At 37.0% G+C, this 21,425-nt stretch overlaps 1 protein-coding gene across 1 annotated transcript; it reads left to right on the top strand.

The window, feature by feature from the left end:
- The first annotated feature begins 1,664 nt into the window (after nucleotides 1-1,664).
- On the top strand, nucleotides 1,665-3,986 carry LOC120196581. Its single transcript, XM_039198353.1, has 5 exons — nucleotides 1,665-2,052; nucleotides 2,104-2,187; nucleotides 2,594-3,054; nucleotides 3,546-3,639; nucleotides 3,733-3,986. Exons 1-5 carry the CDS (start codon nucleotides 1,665-1,667, stop codon nucleotides 3,984-3,986), a joined length of 1,281 nt encoding a protein of 426 aa, XP_039054284.1.
- Nucleotides 3,987-21,425: the final 17,439 nt, after the last annotated feature.

Raw genomic sequence — 21,425 nt, 5'->3', positions numbered from 1 at the left:
AAACCTTTAAATAAGCTTTGTTATTTCATTTGTAATCAGAATTTTATGAATTAAAACTCTGTGAGTTATTCTCTCAAAATTGGTTCTTCTTAGAACTATTTTCTTCACATTTCAAGACTGTTCTTGTTGTGTTAAGTTTGTGATACTTCGGGTTCTTAGATTACTATCTAACGGGTCCAAGTCCTTGAACATTGAACGTATAAGGTTCGGGTTTATACTCTTTTAGTATAAGTTCTTCCTTGTTCCTTGTTATATCCAAATTTCTACCATCACAAATTCCATTACCTCATATATAAATTATCATTCCTTATTCAAATTTCGTTCATATCCATATCCATATAACCCCAACATCATCCTTACTATCAAGTAAGTTTGCTGCCGAGGAATTGCTTACTTCGTACTAGATCCGGTACAATCGAAGAGGTCCTCAATTGACGGACTGAATCGTATCATATGGTAATCAGAGCAAAGGTGAACCAAGTAAGAAATTCATCTTGAAAAAAAACTTCCGAAAATTAAAAAAAAACAAATTCCGAAAATTAAAAAAGAAGAAGAAAAGTTCTGGTCTTGTGATGAAGAGAAATGCTATGATGTTGTGTTCTTCAATATTGAAATGCTTTGAGCTTTGATTCAATCCAAAACGCAACATCTTTGATTGTATTGGTGACAGTCTCGTTGTAAGCATTTCTTTGTAGTAAGTTTACTAATTATTTTCATCTTCCCTTCTTTATTTTCCTTTGAATTGTTAGCCTTCCTTTCATTATTTTCTAGTTTCTTTTAATCTTTATTGTTTCCTATAGCCGACACACTTGACAGATTTTTGAAAGATCGAATTTAGTTCGTAAAAGAACTGACTACGAGGGAACGAGTGAAAAAGGCACATTGAGTGTGTGAGATCAGAAGGGGAGATAGAAAAGAGCCATTAAAAGTTTCTCCCGAGTGAAACACGAGTGTTGAGTGATTGAGTGTCAATTCTGATTTCTTTGGAGCGTAATTGTGAGAATCTTTGTGTGTATATTGTAAGGACCTATATACATTAATTATTTTCTTTGTGTGTTGTTTTGTTTTATTTGATTAATATGGCAGGTTCTAGTGATAACCATCTGAGTGACCAACCACCAAATTTGCAAATGCAAGCCATTACACGTGAGATACAAAGGATAATAAGGGTTGAACTTGAGACTCTACATTATATAATGGATAAGATTAAAGGAGAATCCCAAACGCATCATAATGAAGAGATTAATGATGAAAACGAAATTGACCAACCTCCAAGACCAAATCAGAGACATGGACGTACACTTGATGATAATTTGGCTAACATAAAAGTTGTGATTCCATCTTTTCAGGGACGAACAGATCCCGATGCATATTTGGCATGGGAGAGTAAAATTGAACATGTTTTTGAGTGTTATAATTACTCGGAACAAAAGAAGGTTCGTTTGGCAGCAATGGAGTTTGTTGATTACGCTCTCATTTGGTGGGATCAATTGCTGATCAGTAGATGAAGAACCGGTGAGGGTCCAGTGAACTCGTGGACAGAATTCAAGCGAATCATGAGGAAACGGTTTGTTCCATTTCATTATCAACGTGATTTATTTCAAAAGTTACAAAACTTGAAACAAGGTAATCAAAGTGTTGAAGATTATTTCAAGGTAATGGAAATGGCCATGATGCGTGCAAACATGGAGGAAGATAAAGAAGCAACTATGGCACGTTTTCTTGCAGGGTTGAATTTTGAAATTGCTAACGTTGTTGAGTTACAACATTTTGTCAAGTTAGATGACATGGTGTATATGGCCATCAAAATTGAAAGACAACAGCATAGAAAGTCTTCTTACCAAGGTAATACTCCTTCTAAAGTTTCCTTTAATCCATCTGTTACTCCTAATAATGCTAGGAAGCAAGCACCATTTAATATTAAGGAAAGAGCGGAAACGAGTAGTCCAAAACCTCTCATTGTTGAAAATGGACGTGGAAAGCAACATATACAAACAGAACGCACAAGAGACATCCAATGTTTCAAATGCCTTGGTAGAGGGCATGTTGCAAGTCAGTGTCCTAACTGAAGGACAATGATGACATGTGTGAATGGGAAAATAGAGTCTGAATCTGACAATGATGAGCAAGACACCCCCTTGGTGGACGATGATGAAGATGATGACCAAGTACAGACTTATGCAACTGGTAAAGCACTTGTGGTTAAAAGAAACTTGAATGCACAACCAATTCAAGATGAGCAGCAGCGCGAGAACATCTTTCACAAAGATGTCTTATGAATGATAAGGTATGTGTTGTGATTATTGATAGTGGTAGTTGTACTAACGTTGCAAGTATTGTTATGGTTGACAAACTAGGGTTGAAAACGATAAAGCATCCCAAGCCATACAAGCTACAGTGGTTGAATGATGCTGGAGAGTTAAGGTCACTAAACAAGTTCTTGTACCATTTTCCATAGGAAAATACAAGGATGAAGTGATATGTGACGTTGTGTCGATGGATGCCACTCATTTGTTGTTAGGACGTCCGTGGTAATTTGATACAAAGGTGATGCATGATGGTTTCACAAATAGATATTCTTTTATGAATGCAGAAAAGCAAATCACCTTAGCACCTTTGACACCCAGTCAAGTGCAAGAAGACCAAGTCCGATTGAAAAAGAATAGTGAAGAAGCAAAGGGGAAGAAAAAGATAAATGTGTATGCAAGCAGAAAAGAGATCAGGAAGTGTCTTTCCTCTCAACAATCTTTACTCATTTTAATGTATAAAGAGCATTGTTTGTTGGTTGAAATTCCCCCTGATTTGCCTTTGTCTATTGCATCTCTTTTGCAAGATTTTGAAGATGTGTTTCCTCAAGAAATTCCAGATGGATTACCACCAATTAGTGGAATTGAACATCAAATTGATTTCATCCCTGGAGCTACCATTCCAAATAGACCAGCCTACCGGAGTAATCCTGAGGAAACGAAGGAGTTACAGAAACAAGTCAAAGAGCTGTTGAACAAAGGACACATTCGAGAAAGTTTAAGTCTTTGTTCTGTACCAGTTTTGTTGGTACCAAAAAAAGATGGAACTTAGAGAATGTGTGTGGATTATAGAGCTGTAAACCAGATCACTATCAAATATAGGCATCCTATACCTCGATTGGATGATATGCTTGATGAACTTAGTGGAGCCAACATCTTCTCCAAAATTGATTTGAAAAGCGGCTACCATCATATTAGAATGAAGGAAGGATATGAGTGGAAAACCGCATTTAAGACAAAACAAGTTTTGTATGAATGGTTAGTCATGCCTTTTGTCTTAACTAACGCTCCTAGTACCTTTATGCGTCTAATGAATCATGTCCTTCGGTCTTACATCGGTAAGTTTGTGTTGTTTACTTTGATGATATCCTAATTTACAGTAAGTCCTTGAGCGAACATGTTGAACATTTAAGGATTATTCTAAGCACTTTAAGAGGAGAGCATTTATATGTTAATCTCAAAAAGTGTGCTTTTTGTACTGACCAAGTTACCTTCTTAGGTTTCATTATTAGTTCACAGGGACAAGCAGTTGATCCAGAAAAGATTAAGGCAATTCAAGAATGGCCAGAACCAGTCAACATAAGTCAAGTTCGTAGCTTTCATGGGTTAGCCAGTTTTTACAGAAGATTTGTACCAAACTTTAGTACATTTGTCGCCCCCTTAACCGGGATTATTAAGAAGAATTCAAACTTCTGTTGGGGCAAAGAACAAGATGAAGCATTTAAGGAACTCAAGGATTATTTGAAAAAGGCTCCCCTATTAGCCTTGCCAAACTTTGAGAAGACATTTGAAGTTGAATGTGAAGCCTCCTGGATTGGGATTGGTGCTGTTTTGAGTCAAGAAGGAAAACCAATCACTTACTTTAGCAAAAAGCTAAATGGTACAACCTTTAATTATCCAGTATATGACAAAGAGATGTATGAACTCAATCGAACATTAGAGACTTGGCAGCACTACTGATGTGATCACAACTAAACAAATGGATCCTGAAGTTATGCCCAAAGGACCTATCACTCATGCAAAGGCAAAACAATTCAGGGAAGTACTTTCTCATAAGTGCCTTAATGTTTTTAAATCTTTTAATGAGAAAAAACCATTAGATAATAAGTTGTTTAATATGTTACATATTGAATATTAAATAACCTATAGTCACATATTTATAATATACACATTATATAAGTTTATATACTTAGTTTATTTTCTTATGTTATGCATGTAGGCACATTCGGCCAACACTTGGGAGCTGTATTGGAGCTAAATGGAGGATGTAACAGCAAGGAAAATTACATGGGATCGATTAGGAGAGCACAAGGAATAATTGGTGAAAAGTTATCTGGAGGCCGTGAGCTCATAGCTGGATTGAGATGAAGATTTGAGCTACAAGATGACCTCATTTCAGCTGGGGAATTGCACCATCATCATCACCACTTAGGACACTTCAAATATGTCCTAAGTCAAAATTTGTGAAATCGTACCTTTTCGCGAATAGTTGCCACCTCAAGAGGTACATTTTCACAAGGCTGCCCAAACGTTCACCATGTTACAAGTCATCTAAGGCCAGCTCACCACCAGTTCATTCACACCCAAAATAGCTCAAACATGAAGGGTTACCTTTCCAAACATTTTGACCTTTCATGAATGATGCTACCCATAAAGATGCCTTTTCAACAAAGAACACGTGGATGAAGAGATCACACCTATTGGAAGCTTAAATCACCAAGAGATATGAGCTAAAGGATCCATGCCTATTCGGCCACATCACATGCCATGCACATGAGAGCCTTTGGAGCCAAACATGAAGAGACACACCACCATTCGGCCAAGGGAAGAAAATGGCGCTAAGATGAACAAGCATGCCCATTCGGTCAAGGGAGATGTCTTCCCATCCTTAGTCGAATCATTAAGGCTTTTTATGAAGGATTAGCCGAACCATCACAAGCCCAAAGGACTTATTCATTCATCTCAAGCATTATGTATTTTCCTAGAGACATGTATCTAGCCGAAACAACTTGTAACCATTCGGCCAAGCCCTCTCATTTCCTATAAATAGAGTGGCTTGCCTTCATTTGTACCTATCTCATCTCTTATATAAAATATACTCTTGTGAGTTATTTCTCTTCAAAGTTCTTTGTGAACTTTATCGATTAAACAAATATAGTTCCTATACTTATGGCGTCCTTCCTTCCATATTTATTCCTAAATTCCTAGATTTATATCTAGTGGGTTGAAGACACAATCACCACCCCTCAAGCAAGTTTGTGAAGACCGGGATTGTGCTTCATAGCATAGTTTCCTCTTTGGCGAGTTTGAGATACAACATCACCACCATCTTCGTTTCATCATCCACATCCTTTATCAAGACCATCATCAATCCCATAATTCCGCAACCATCTCTATTCTTATTCTTTCATTCCATTACTTATATTATTATTCATTTCTTAAACCCATTATTAATCATATTTCTTTCTTATTATTTTGCAGCCCAAGCTTATTAATTCAAGGACATCAATACTTGTCAATCCTAGATCGGGACACAATAAGGCTATCTACTCTTTTTCACTAAACCGTGTAGATTCTCCTTACATCAAGCGGTAATCAGAGCATAGTCGGATTGACAACAAAAGTGTCATTGGTGTGCAAAGCTAAAAGAAATTAAAAAAAAAGACTCCTTCAACAAATTGGAGTGCAAAAAGAAGAGAAAAATTAGAAAAGAAGAAAAGAAAAGAAAAAGAGAAGTTCAAAAAGAGAAAGCAAGTCAAGGAAAGCGCTCTACCTTTGCAAGTACATCAAAGAGGTCATCTACACTAAGAAAAGATAACCTTATTGTTTCTTGAGAAAAGTTGCAGTAAGTGTTGTTTCTTGAATTGTAAGTCACCTCTTTCTTTTCAATAATTTCATTTTCCTTGTCTTCAACCATTTTTTTTCTTTTAATACCTTAAAACCTTTCTTCTACCTTTCCATTTCTTCTATTCTATCTACCCTAACCTATTTGCAACCGATGCACACAAGGAAGGAATTAACTTGTTAAATCTTGAGTAAGTTCTTCAAAGGACTTAGCAAGAGAAATTGAGTGGAAAAAGGCTATTGAGAGAGTGAGATCAGAAGGGGAATTGTTAAAAGCCAAATATATATATTCCCCAGAATAAACACGAGTGTTGAGTAGAGTGATCCTATCATTTCTTTGGAGTGAATTTGTGAGACTTTCTGAGTGTGCTGGTAAGGTTTATTTTGTTTTATTATCTACTAACAATGTCTCAAGTTTCAGAACAAGTTTTTGTAGTGAAAAGAGCCTTGAATATTCAGTCCATGGAGAATAATCAAAGAGAGAACATTTTTCACACTAGATGTCATGTAAACAACAAAGTTTGTTTCATGATTATCGATGGAGGAAGTTGTACCAATGTTGCAAGCACTTTAATGGTGGCTAAACTCGGACCCAAGACACTTAAACATCCTACACCATACAAGCTACAATGGCTAAATGATGGAGGAGAAGTTAAAGTCACCAAACAAGTCAACATTTCCTTTTCAATTGGGAAATACCAAGATCAAGTCCTTTGTGATGTCATTCCAATGAATGCGTGCCATATACTTCTAGGGAGGCCTTGGCAATTTGATAAGAAGGCTGTCCATGATGGATTCACAAACCGGTACTCTTTCTATCACAATGAAAAGAAATTCATATTGACTCCTCTTTCACCAAATCAAGTGTCTGAATATCAAGATGCTTTGAAGAAAAGCATTGAAGTTTTCAAATCTATAAAGGAGGAGGAACCAACGAAGATGAACATATATGCTGGAGGAAAAGACATTAGGAAACATTTGTTATCCTACAAAGCTCTAATTGTACTTAGGTACAAGGAAAGCTTAATTTTGACTAACATTCCAGAAGGTTTACCGTTTTCTATTTCATCTTTATTGCAGGAATTTGAAGAGTTATTCCCAGACTATATTCCTAGTGGATTGCCACCTATTAGAGGGATTGAACATCAAATTGACTTCATACCAAGTGCATCCATTCCAAACCGTCCAGCATATAGAAGTAACCCTAAAGAAACTAAGGAGCTTCAAAAACAAGTTGAAGAATTAATGGACAAAGGATACATACGAGAAAGTTTGAGTCCATGTGCTGTTCCGGTGTTACTTCTGCCCAAAAAGGATGGTTCATGGAGAATGTGTGTAGACTATCGTGCTATCAATCAAATTACCATCAAATACCGACATCCTATACCAAGACTTGATGATATGTTGGATGAATTGAGTGGAGCCACTATGTTCTCTAAAACTGATTTAAAAAGTGGATATCATCAAATCATAATGCGAGAAGGAGACGAGTGGAAAACCACATTCAAAACAAAGCAAGGATTATATGAATGGATGGTGATGCCTTTTGGATTAACAAACGCTCCAAGCACCTTCATGAGGTTAATGAATCATGTACTCAGACCATTCATTGGTAAGTTTTGTGTGGTTTATTTTGATGATATTCTGATTTATAGTCATGACTTGGAATCACATGTGCAACACTTGAGGTATGTTCTTGAAACCCTTCAAAAGGAAAAGCTTTATGCAAATATGAAGAAATGTGTCTTTTGCACTAACAGTTTAACCTTCTTAGGCTTTATTATAAGTTCACAGGGACTTGAGGTTGATCCTGAAAAGATCAAAGCCATTCAAGAATGGCCTACGCCTACTTCAATCAGTCAAGTCCGAAGTTTTCATGGTCTTGCAAGTTTTTACAGAAGGTTTGTGCCTAATTTTAGTTCTATTGCCACCCCTTTAACAGGGATCATTAAAAAGAATTCTATCTTTTCATGGGCCAAAGAACAAGAAGATGCCTTTAACAAAATGAAGGAATGTTTAACCAAGGCACCTTTACTTGCATTACCTAACTTTGATAAGACTTTTGAAGTGGAATGTGATGCTTCTGGAATCGGAATTGGGGCTGTTTTGACTCAAGAAGGACGACCCATTGCATATTTTAGTGAAAAGTTGAATGGTGCTTTGTTAAACTATCCAACTTATGACAAAGAGATGTATTCTCTCATAAGGGACTTGAAGTTTGGCAGCATTATCTTCTACCAAAGGAATTCGTCATACACACCAACCATGAAGCTTTAAAACATATCAAAGGCCAACATAAGTTAAACAAGCGACATGCCAAATGGGTGGAGTTTTTGGAGTCATTCCCTTACGTCATTTATTACAAGAAAGGTAAAGAAAACATTGTAGCTGATGCTCTCTCTCGAAGGAATGTTCTCCTTAATGCTCTTGATTCAAAGTTAATTGGGTTTTCGTATACTAAAGATTGTTATGCTACTGGCCATGACTTTGAAGAGAAGTATAAGGCTTGTGAGAAAGGTGCATATGAAAAGTTTTATAGGCACGAAGGATATCTATTCAAAGAAGAACGTCTATGCATTCCTCAAGGATCCCTTCGAGAAGTGCTTGTTCGAGAAGTGCTTGTTCGAGAAGCACATGAAGGAGGTCTCATGGGTCATTTTGGAGTAAGCAAAACATTAGAGATTTTGAAACAACACCTCTATTGGCCTAAGATGAATAAAGACGTTGAAAAGGTATGTGAACGATGTGTCACTTGTAAAAGGGCGAAATCAAAGGTTATGCCTCATGGACTTTACATGCCTTTACATATTCCTCAAGCACCATGGGTTGACATATCAATGGACTTTGTGATGGGACTACCAAGGACCAAGAATGGACGAGATTCAATATTTGTTGTTGTAGATCGTTTTTCCAAGATGGCATATTTCATACCATGCCACAAGACAGACGATGCAACACATGTGGCCAACTTGTTCTTTAAAGAAATTGTGAGATTACATGGCGTTCCAAGAACCATAGTTTCCGATAGAGATGTCAAATTTCTTAGCCATTTCTGGAGGACATTATGGAGTAAGATTGGGACAAAGTTGCTATTTTCCACAACATGTCACCCTCAAACAGATGGGCAAACTGAAATGGTGAATCGAGTACTATCAACATTGTTGACATCTATCATCAAAAATAACATCAAAGCTTGGGAGGAATGCTTACCACACGTTGAATTTGCATACAATCAGGCAGTCCATTCAATAACCAAGATGTCACCATTTGAGTTAGTATATGGATTTAACCCTTTAACACCTTTAGATCTTCTTCCTTTGCCTCAGGAACACATGATCAACAAAGATGGCAAGAGTAAGGCTGAGTTCGTTAAAAAACTTCATCAGCAAGTTCGAGACAATATAGAAAAACGGACAAGACAATATGAACAATAAGCATATAAGGGACACAAGCCACTAAAATTGGAGGAAGGTGATTGGGTGTGGGTACATCTCAGAAAAGAACGTGTCCCTTCCCAAAGGAAATCCAAATTGTTACCTATAGGAGATGGACCATTCCAAATCTTCAAGAAGATCATGATAACGCATACAAATTGGATCTACCTGGTGAATACAATGTAAGTGCAACTTTTAATATTTCAGATCTTTCTCCATTTGAAGACAATGACGATTTGAGGGCAAATTGTTCAAAAGAAGGGGAGGATGATGTAATCACAACTACACAAATGGATCCTGAAGTTATGCCCAAAGGACCTATCTCTCGTGCAAAGGCAAAACAATTCAGGGAAGTACTTTCTCATAAGTTCCTTAATGTTTTTAAATCTTTTAATGAGAAAGAACCATTAGATAATAGGTTGTTTAATATGTTACATATTGAATATTAAATAACCTATAGTCACAATTTTATAATATACACATTATATAAGTTTATATACTTGTTTATTTTCTTATGTTATGCATGTAGGCACATTCGGCCAACACTTGGGAGCTGCATTGGAGCTAAATAGAGCATGTAACAGCAAGGAAACTTACATGGGATCGATTAGGAGAGCACAAGGAATAATTGGTGAATAGTTATCTGGAGGCCGTGAGCTCATAGCTGGATTGAGCTGAAGATTTGAGCTACAAGATGACCTCATTTCAGCTGGGGAATTGCACCATCATCATCACCACTTAGGACACTTCAAATATGTCCTAAGTCAAAATTTTTGAAATAGTACCTTTTCGCGAATAGTTGCCACCTCAAGAGGTACCTTTTCACAAGGAGCTGCTCAAACGTTCACCATGTTACAAGTCATCTAAGGCCAGCTCACCACCAGCTTATTCACACCCAAAGTAGCTCAAACATGAAGGGTTACCTTTCCAAACATTGTGACCTTTCATGAATGATGCTGCCCATGAAAATGCCTTTTCAACAAGGAACACGTGGATAAAGAGATCACATCTATTGGAAGCTTAAATCACCAAGAGATGTGAGCTAAAGGATCCATGCCTATTCGGCCACATCACATGCCATGCACATGAGAGCCTTTGGCGCCAAACATGAAGAGACACACCACCATTCGACCAAGGGAAGAAAATGGCGCCAAGATGAACAAGCATGCCCATTCGGTCAAGGGAGATGTCTTCCCATCCTTAGCCGAATCATTAAGGCTTTTCATGAAGGATTAGCCGAACCATCACAAGCCCAAAGGACTTATTCATTCATCTCAAGCATTATGTATTTTCCTAGAGACATGTATCTAGTTGAAACAACTTGTAACCATTCAGCCAAGCCCTCTCATTTCCTATAAATAGAGTGGCTTGCCTTCATTTGTACCTATCTAATCTCTTATATAAAATATACTCTTGTGAGTTATTTCTCTTCAAAGTTCTTTGTGAACATTATCGATTAAACAAGTATAGTTCCTATACTTATGGCGTCCTTCATTCCATCTTGATTCCTAAATTCCTAGATTGATATCTAGTGGGTTGAATACACAATCACCACCCCTCAAGCAAGTTTGTGAAGACCAGGATTGTGCTTCATAGCATAGTTTCCTCTTTGGCGAGTTTGAGATAAACATCACCACCATCTTCGTTTCATCATCAACATCCTTTATCAAGACCATCATCAATCCCATAATTCCGCAACCATCTCTATTCTTATTCTTTCATTCCATTACTTATATTATTATTCATTTCTTAAACCCATTATTAATCATATTTCTTTCTTATTATTTTGCAGCCCAAGCTTATTAATTCAAGGACATCAATACTTGTCAATCCTAGATCGGGACACAATAAGGCTATCTACTCTTTTTCACCAAAGCGTGTAGATTCGCCTTACATCAAGTACTTATTGCCAAGGGAGTTCGTAATACACACTGATCATGAAATGTTAAAACACATCAAGGGACAACACAAGCTCAACAAGAGACATGCCAAATGGGTCGAATTCCTTGAATCATTCCCCTATGTCATCCGCTATAAGAGAGGAAAGGATAATATTGTGGCAGATGGTCTTTCACGCAGGTATGTGCTACTTAACACTTTGGATTCCAAACTCCTTGGTTTTTCATTTATTAAAGAACATTATGCTACTAACTTGGACTTTGGAGAGATATATAAGTTATGTGAAACAAGAGCTCACAAAAAATATTATCAGCATGAAGGGTATCTTTTCAAGGAAGGTAGACTTTGTATTCCACAAGGATCCATGCGTGAATTGTTAACCAAAGAAGCACACAAATGAGGACTTATGGGACACTTTGGCGTTGAAAAGACACTTAACATCTTGAAAGAACATCTCTTTTGGCCAAAGATGAAGAGGTTTGTTGAAAAGGTATGTGAAAGGTGTCTAGTTTGTAAAAGGGAAAAATCAATAGTCAAGCCTCATGGGCTATACCAGCCATTTCCAATACCAACCACACCATGGGTAGATGTCTTTATGGATTTTGTTTTAGGTTTACCTCAAACCAAAAATGGGAAGGATGCGATATATGTGGTGGTTGACCGATTTTCTAAAATGGCTCATTTTATACCCTGTAACAAAACTGATGATGCTATTCAAGTTGCAAACTTATTCTTCAAAGAAGTGGTAGATTACATGGACTTCCTCGAACCATTGTCTCGGATAGAATTGTCAAATGTTTGAGCCACTTTTGGAGGACTTTATGGGGTAAGATTGGCACAAAGCTACTCTTCTCTACTACTTGTCATCCTCAAATGGATGGACAAACAGAAGTCGTCAATAGAGTCTTGTCAACATTACTCAGATCAATAATCAAGAAGAACATCAAGACTTGGGAGGAATGTCTACCACACGTGGAGTTTACATATAATCGAACCAAACATTCGGCGACAAATTTTTCTCCATTTTAGGTAGTATATGGTTTCAATCCCTTAACTCCTTTGGATTTACTTCCTTTACCTTGTGATCAAATAGTGAACAAAGATGGAAAAGACACGGCAAAATTTGTTAAGAAACTCCATCAACAAGTCAAGGACAATATCGAAAGGAGAACTAGACAATACGAGCAGCTAGAAAACAAAGGAAGGAAAAAGGTCACGTTTGAAGTAGGAGATTGGGTTTGGGTACACTTCAGAAAGGAGAGGTTTCCAAATCAAAGAATATCCAAATTATTACCTCGAGGAGATGGCCCATTCCAGATTGTGGAAATGATCAATGACAATGCATAAAAGCTAGAGTTGTCCGGTGAGTTTGGTGGTGTTAGTGCTTCATTCAACATTGCAGACTTGATACCCTTTGAAGATGGAGATGATTTGGGGACAAATCGCTTTAAAGAATGGGGGATGATGTGATCACACCCACATCAGATCCCGAAGTCATGCCACAAGGTCCCATTACCAGATCGAGGGCCAAACAATTCAGGGAAGTACTCCTAACTAAGTGTCTTGAGACTTTTGATTCATTTGATAACTTGACAGCCTCCGACGTTAAGTTATATAATGTATCGATAGTTAATAACTTAGTATGAGCAGTTCATGCATTTAGTTATAGTTGCATTGCATCTTTTAATCTTAAGCATGCATACATTCGTGGAGTTCATTTCAACATAATTTTCATATAGATTGCACAAATACAACCCATGTGCGTAAAGAACAAAGGCACAAAAACAGCCCATGTGCATTGATTCAATCTTGTCTCCTAATAATGCACATGGCCAGCACACACAAGCAATCACTACCAGATTTTCTAAGAACACCCATGTGAAGCCATATGGTCAGCAAATCACGTGAAGGAGTGTAACTCACCATTTGGAACAAAACAACACCCATATGCATAATTTGGAACAAAACAACACCCATGTGCGTGCCAGCACACCATGTGCAACTTGTGTGGTTCCACTTAAGCATCAACTTGAAGAAGAACAAGTGTATTTCGGCCATGATACATTCCTCCTACATTTCCACCGAAAAAGTACCTATTATTTCATATTAATTATGTGTTAAATCATGTCTTTAGGAAGGAGCAATGCTGGCACATTACAAGTTGTTATCAATTAGCCAAAACACTTTCAAACCTTTAAATAAGATTTATTATTTCATTTGTAATCAGAATTTTATGAATTAAAATTTGTGAGTTATTCTCTCAAAATTGGAATAATAAAGATAAGAAATGAATTGAAATAAAGATGAAATAGAGATGGCTACGGAATTGATGGTCTTGATGGATGATGTTGATTGTGTTGATGATGAAATGGAGATGGTGGTGATGTTGTATCTCATGCACGCCAAAGAGGAAATAATGTTAGGAAGCACAATCTCGTTCTTCACAAACTGGCTTGAGGGGTGGTGATAGTGTCTTTAACCCTCTAGATACCAATCTAGGAATTTTGGAATCATGATGGAAGGAATGACGCCATAAGTATTTGAATTATACTTGCTTAATCGATAAAGTTCACAAAGAACTTTAAAGAGAAATTAACTCACAAGAGTAATTTTAATATATGAGATGAGATGAGTACAAATGATGGGAAGCCTCTAAATTTATAGGAAATAAGAGGGCTTGGTCGAATGGTTACATAGGGATTCGACTAGGGACATGTCTCTATGGAAGTACATAATGATTCAAGATGAAAAGATAAGTCCCTTTACTTGGTGTTAGTTCGGCTAACCCTTCATGAAGGGACTTAATGGTTCGACTAAGGGTGGGAAGACATATCCCTTGGCTGAATGGGCATGCTTGTTCATCTTGGCGCCATTTTCTTTCCCTTGGCCGAATGGTGATGTGCCTCCTCATGTTTAGCGCCAAAGGCTCTCACGTGCATGGCATGTGTTGTGGCCGAATAGGCATGGAGCTCTATCTCATGTCTCTTGGTGATTTATGCCTTAAATGGTTGTAATTTCTTCACCAACGTGATTATATATAAAAAGGCATCTTCATGGGTAGCATCATTCATGAAAGGTCACAATGTTTGGAAAAGGTAACCCTTCATGTTTGAGCTACTTTTGGTATGAATGAGCTGGAGGTGAGCTGGTCATAGGTGACTTGTAGCATGGTGAATGTTATGGTAGCTCCTTGTGAAAAGGTACCTCTTGAGGTTGCAACTATTCGCGAAAAGGTACAATTTCACAAATTTTAATTTAGGACATATTTGATGTGTCCTAAGTGGTGATGATGATGGTACAACTCCCTAGCTGAAATGAGGTCATCTTGTAGCTCAAATCTTTAGCTCAATCCAACTATGTGCTCACGGGCCTCCGGAGAACTTTCTACCTATTTGCTCCTTATGCTCTCCTAATCGTTCCCACGTAAGTTTCCTTGCTATTGTATGCTCCATTTAGCTCCAATGTAACTCCCAAGTATTGGCCGAATATGCCTACATACATAACATAAGGAAATAAACTAAGTACATAAACTTATATAATATGTAAAATATAAGAATGTGAACTACATGTTATTTAATATTCAATATGTAACATACTAAACAGCCTAGTTTCTAATGGTTCTTTCTCATTAAAAGATTTAAAAGCACTAAGACACTTATGAGAAAGTACTTCCCTGAATTATTTTGCCTTTGCACGAGTGATAGGTCATTTAGGTATGACTTCAGGATCCATTTGTGTAGTTGTGATCACATCAGAATAGGTAGGCTATTTTTAATTTGAGAGATGGTAGCGGAAGGATGTTGAATTAGCTATGGTTTTGGTTGATGAAATAAAGGAATGTTTGTGAGGATAGTATCTTAAAGAAGACTCAAAGAAGAACCAATGCTATAGAGAGCAAAGACCCAGACTTTATATTGCTTCTTTAAAGGGTGGTATTAAGGACTTTGACCCACTAGTTATAAGAACTAGGAACCAAAAGTATCAAGGGGAAGGGGTTGATGCCACAAGTATTTAAAATACTTGATAAGTCGTAAAAGTCACCAAGACTAAGGAAAGAGAATAATCTCACTTTAATTAATCAAAAAGGTCTGCTTACAAATGAATTGTGATAGCCTATTTATAGGAAATTGAAGGGCATGGCCGAATAGAGACATGGTGGTCGGCCAACCCTTGTGTGATGTAAGGCCAAACCAAGCTTCTTCAATAATGGAGAAGTTGACAACCTTGTTGTTTCCCGATCTAGGAGAGACACCAAATGCCACACTTTGAATCAATAAGTAATCTGCATAAAATTAAAAAAAAAGAAATGATTAAAATGGAATATGAAAGAAGAAAGGAAATGATAGGAAATAAAATGGATAAAAATGTTATAAAAGATGGGCTGTAGAAGTGTTGAATAAATCTCCTTCAGGTGATATTAACTTCGGCCTCCAATGGTGGTGATGAAGTATGCCTTGTTGATGAATGAAGGATGATTTAATGGTGATGAAATGGTAATGAAAGATGGGGATGATATAGGCGTGATATGGAAGATGGTGATGTTATAGATAGTATCTTATAAAACTAAGAAGGAACCAATGCTATAAAGGAGCAAAGACTCGTTTATTATAAGTATTATAAGGGATGGTAGCAAGGACTTTGACCCACTAGTTATATGAACTAGGAACCAGAAGTATCAATGGAAGGGGTTTAACGCCACAAACTATGAAAGCTTGCTTAATCGATATAGTTCTAAAAAGAACATAAAGAGAGAATAATTCTCACAAGAGTTTAATTTATCAAAAGGGTTTCAGTTACAAATGAATATCAAAGCCATATTTATAGGCTTGCATAGGTTTGGCCGAATAAATAGGTGTCCATTCGGCTCGATACATTTCTTAAAACGAAAATAGATGATGCTTGGATGAGGGGAGATGTCTTTGGTCGAATGGTTCCATTGTCTCTTCATCTTGGTGCCAACTTGAAGCAAGGTGTTGCTTTAGCCAAATAAAGAGAACCCTCTTTATTTTGGTGCCCATTTCATCCACATGCATAGCACATGTGTGGGCTGGTCATAAGACACTCACATGGGCGGCATAGGGTGCTTATGGTGTGGCTTCTCTTTGGCGTGAACTTGAGCAGCAACTAGGTGTGATTTGGCTTCCATCTTGTGTCTTGGTGACACGGAATCAATGGGGCAGCAACTAATTATGAAAGGTCACATTTGTGGAAGACAACCTTTCATCATTTGAGCTCCTTCCCATGTGTATGAGTTGAAGATGAGCTGGACATAGATGAAATACATGAAGACGAGTCTTAGGACAGCTCCTTGTGAAAGGGCACTTCTCGGATTAGCAACTCTTCGCGAAAAGGTATGAATTCACAAAATTCGACCTAGACCATATTTATCGTGCTCTGTGTAGTGAAGATGATGGCGTAACTCTCCAGCTGAAATGAGGCCTTTAGCTAGCTCAAAAATCCAGCTCAAGTGAGCTATGAGCTCGGGGGTCAGCTGACAACTTTTCACCATTTTTTCTTCATGATCTCCTGAGTCATCTTATGTAAGTTTTCCTAGCTTATTGATTCCCATGCTAGCTTTAAGTCAGCTCCAACAATGTGTCCGAACATGTACCTACAAAAGAAAGCATATAATAAGCTAAATAATATAAAATATAATCATGTAAGTATGTGGTTCATAATAATAACTTCATACATTCATAATATCATCATCATAACTATAAATATAATGTATGTAAGCTATTATCATAACTATGGTATAAAGAAAGATTAAGTTAAAGAAAATCCCCCTTAGATTATTGAGAAAGGTTGGAGATGCAAGTTCATTTTTGACGCTGAATTGGATCACATCATTATGTCTCCCTATAAAGTCATAATTTAATTACAAATAGAGATGATGTTTTGGTTTGAATGAAGGGTAATAACCCTTGGCGGAATAGCTCTTGTGTCCCTTCAAGTTGGTGCCAAATGGGAGAGGAAATGATGCTTGGCGGAATGGTTAGAAGGCTCTTCATCTTGGCGCCTAAATTAGACCACATGCAAGGCACATGGGGGCTGGTCATATGGCATGCAAATGGGTGTTCTAGGGAGCCTTATGGTGCAGCCTTGTGCATGGGATGAGGGTTGGTCATGTGCATTATCTTGGGCGTGCATGTGTCTTCCTCCAAGCTTGCTAGCAAGCAAGGGGCTGTTTATGAATAAACTTCCTAGCCAAGACCTTATAAGCTTCATAACAACATGTTGAGCTACATGCAGCTACCATTGATATCACTTTTGGCAACTCAACTTCAAATAGTTCAATTAGTTGAGATTAACTAGCCTTGAGCTCCTCCAGCTAAGTTGAGCTTTCCTTAGTGTTCCACGAGCTGCCTTGTACTTTGTGAGCTGTTTTTGAGCTGCATACGATGTCCTAATAATCCACCAAACTACCCCAACGTGTGTCATGCTCCAATGTTCCTATATGAGCTAAATACCTTGCTGCCATGCATGATTATGGTATTTTGAACTATGTTTGCATGTCATGAGCTAAATATATCATCTCATAATGTGTGTGAGCTAATGTATAAAGTCTATGAGCTAATAAGGATGCATATGAGTTCATAAAATAATTGATAAGTATGCTTGATGTAAGGCACTTGTACCTTAACAATTGATTGTGGATCTACGAAGAAAGAAAAACAACCTGCACAAGTGAATAGCTCAAAAAGAGAGGGATAAGAGTGGTAGACGTATGGTGAATAGGTGGGCTATTTAAAATGAGAGGTGGAAGCGGAAGATGGTTGATATGGCTATTGTTATGGTTTATGAAACAAATGGATGGTTGTGAGGTTAGTATCTTAAAGAAGACTCAGAGAAGAACCAATGCTATAGAGAGCAAAGACCCAGACTTTATATTGCTTCTTCAAGGGGTAGTATTAAGTACTTTGACCCACTAGTTATATGAACTAGGAACCATAAGTATCAAGGTGAAAAGAAGGTTGACGCCACAAGTATAAAATACTTGATAAGTTGATAAAAGTCACCATGTTTTAAGGAAGAGAATAATCTCACTTATATTAATCAAAAAGGTCTGAATACAAATGATATATGCTTTCCTATTTATAGGAAATGGAGAGGCATGGTTGAATGGTTACAAGGGTATTCGGCCAGCTTTGTGCCTTCATATAGAGACATAATTAATTACAAAAATAGAGATGATGGTTCAGTTTAAATGGAGAGTGATAACCCTTGGCCGAATAGCTCTAGTGTCCCTTCATGTTGGCGCCAAATTGGATGGGAGATGATGCTTGGCCGAATAGGAAGAGGACTCTTCATCTTGGCACCTAAATGAGACCACATGCAAGGCACATATGGGCTGGTCATATGGCATGCGCATGGGTATTCTAGAGAACCTTATGGTGCAGCCTTGTGCATGGAATGATGGTTGGTTGATACAGTTCAACCTAGCCTCACTTGGATGGATGGTGAAGTCAAGGTTGTACCTTTGATTGTTTCGATCTAGGAAAGCAACAAGTATCCTGCACAAACAAGAAAGCTAAAAAAATGGTTAAATGGAAGTAATGAAATGGAAAGATAAATATGGCAGCGGAAAATATATATATGTTGGTGATATGTTTAAAAGAAATGATGAAGTATGGTAATGGAAGTAGAATGAAGGTGATGGAGATGAATATGGAAAGTAGTATCTCAAAGAAGACCAAAGAAGAACCAATGTTAAAGAACAAAGACCCATACTTTATATTGCTTCTTTAAGGGATGGTAAACAAGGACTTTGACCCACTATCTATAAAGAGATAGGAACCAGATGTATCAGGGTGACATAGATAGGGGTGAGGCCACAAGCATAAGCTTGATAAGTCGATAAAGTTCACTTAAGAACTAAAGAGAGAAACTATCACAAATATTTGATTAAACAAAGTGAATTGGTTTCTTTTACAAATGAATGGAAAGCTATTTATAGGCTTAAGAGTGCATGGTGTGAATACAAAACATTTAATGAGGGAACCTTCATGGATGAGTGTTCATACTTTAAGTAGATACAAAGCATGGCTTAGGTGAATGAATTTTGATGAATGGATGTTCATATTTTAATGGAATACATCCTTTATCCGAATTCATCCCACCTTGTGTGAACTTGTTTATTTGTCTTCTATGGATGAATGTTCATGAATGTATCTTGGCTGAAATTCTTCCCCCTTGTGTGAACATGACTATTTGGCTTCTTGCATGAATATGCATGAATGGATGAATTTAAAAGCCTTTGAATGAATCCTTGCATCTCCTCACAAATGTTCTGATTCATTTTAATATTATTTTCTCGTCCATGCATATCTTCATTAATTCCTCCCATGCATAAGTCCTTTGAAGGAGATGAATGGTTGCAAATCCCGTATTAATTTCCAGCCTGCACTGTCTTTAGTAATCTGGACATATCTCAAGTTCCCGATATCGGATTGATGTGATTCAAAATGCGTTGGAAAGATACGAGATAGGGGATTAAATGTTAAGAATTCTTCATCACCCAAACATTCTTGAAACATGTTCAAAAATGTAGATCAATCTGACTAACGTGAATAGTCCAACCAACTCTTCAATTGCCTTTAGTCTTCTTAGCATCCAATGAACCTAGACAAAGTATGTAAACAAATAATTAGATAGGAATTAAGATATGATAATTATGAATGCATGCTTACACATATGTTAATAATGCAAATGAGCTAACTATGAATGCATATCCATTGAATGAGTTATATAAAGATGTGAATTAATAAGTCATGCATGAATATCATATATTATACATATAAATGACAGCATATAATATTCAAGCAAAAATTAAGAATAAGATAAACATATTCATGTGACATGTAATGCATAAATGAGTAAATAAATAATGAAATAAGGTAAGACTCCCTTAGAATCAACAAGACAGAACATCCATGAAGTGATCATGTGTTGAAGAAGTTTAGTCCTTGGCATGATCGCATCATCCCCCTTTCTTTAGAGCGATTTGTCCTCAAATCGAAGGCTTTTGTCATTGATTGATCCATTAGTGTAAGAAAGGATGAATGAAGATCATTATGCCTATTAGGGTATGAATGTGTTTCTTTGAATCCTTCAAGTAGGTAAGGCATGCCAACTTTAGTCTTTGTACCCTTCCACATTATAAATCTTGAATAGTTGGATAATGTTCGTTTCTTTTCCTTGAATTATTGATCACAAGCAAGAACACTTCCATGTAAATGATTCAATGTGCTGCAAAAATAGAAATAAGTTAGAACATGAAACATCATTAACAATGTGAATGAACGTACAAGATTCATTAAAGTTAATGAATGAAATTTGGTTCGTTGAAACTTCCCCTTCATAAGGTTGTTTGAACTTTGAATGTATAATGAATATACTTCGAATGTCAAAGAGCACATGCTTTGGAATACCAAATGTTACAACCTTTGGAACTTCAATGGAAAAATGTGATTCATCAATTTGCAATGATATGGCCTTTGGAATAACCTGCAAATCAAACGAAAGAATAGGAAGAAAAGATTGATTAGTATAAAGTAAAACTTCCTTCTCCTCACATTCTTTTCTCTCATGCTCATGTTTGTTTTGAATTCTCTCTTCAATATCACTCTCATGTTTTACAACACACTCATCTTCACTCTCAATGCTCTTACTCTCATTTTCAATTACTCCAATGGATTTCTCACGCAAAATCACACTCTCATTTTCAACTCCAAATGTCTTGGTTTTCTCACAATGTTCTTCTTTGATTTGTGCATGTTCAACTCTCTCCACTCTTATTTGTTTTTCATGTAAAACTTCTCTTTCAACTTTCTTCATGGCTTTAGTTTCCTCTCATTCCTCTATACGTGACTTAAGGGTCTCTTGGCATTCATGGACTTGATTTGGGCACATTTGAACAAACATGATCTTTCTCCCTTGGTGTTTGAATGAATACTTATTGGAGAACCCATCATACAATGCTTGTTTATCAAACTGCCAAGGTCGACTGAAAAGAAGATGGCTTGAATTAATGGAGGCAACATCACAAAAGATTTCATCTTCATATCTCCCAATTGAAAAGGGCACAAGAACATGCTCTATGACTTAGAACTCTTCATCTTCATTTAATCCTTTCAAAACGTATGGGCTGGGATGTTTGAATGTTGTAAGTCCCAACTTCTTGACCATGTATGTGCTTGCAATGTTTGTACAACTTCCACTA

The sequence above is a fragment of the Hibiscus syriacus genome, unplaced genomic scaffold (assembly GCF_006381635.1).
Source record: "Hibiscus syriacus cultivar Baekdansim isolate YM2019G1 unplaced genomic scaffold, ASM638163v2 tig00117034_pilon, whole genome shotgun sequence".
NCBI classification, from domain to species: domain Eukaryota; kingdom Viridiplantae; phylum Streptophyta; class Magnoliopsida; order Malvales; family Malvaceae; genus Hibiscus; species Hibiscus syriacus.
The sequence above is the reverse complement of the archived record's forward strand: the minus strand, read 5'-3'. Positions and strand labels throughout refer to the sequence as shown.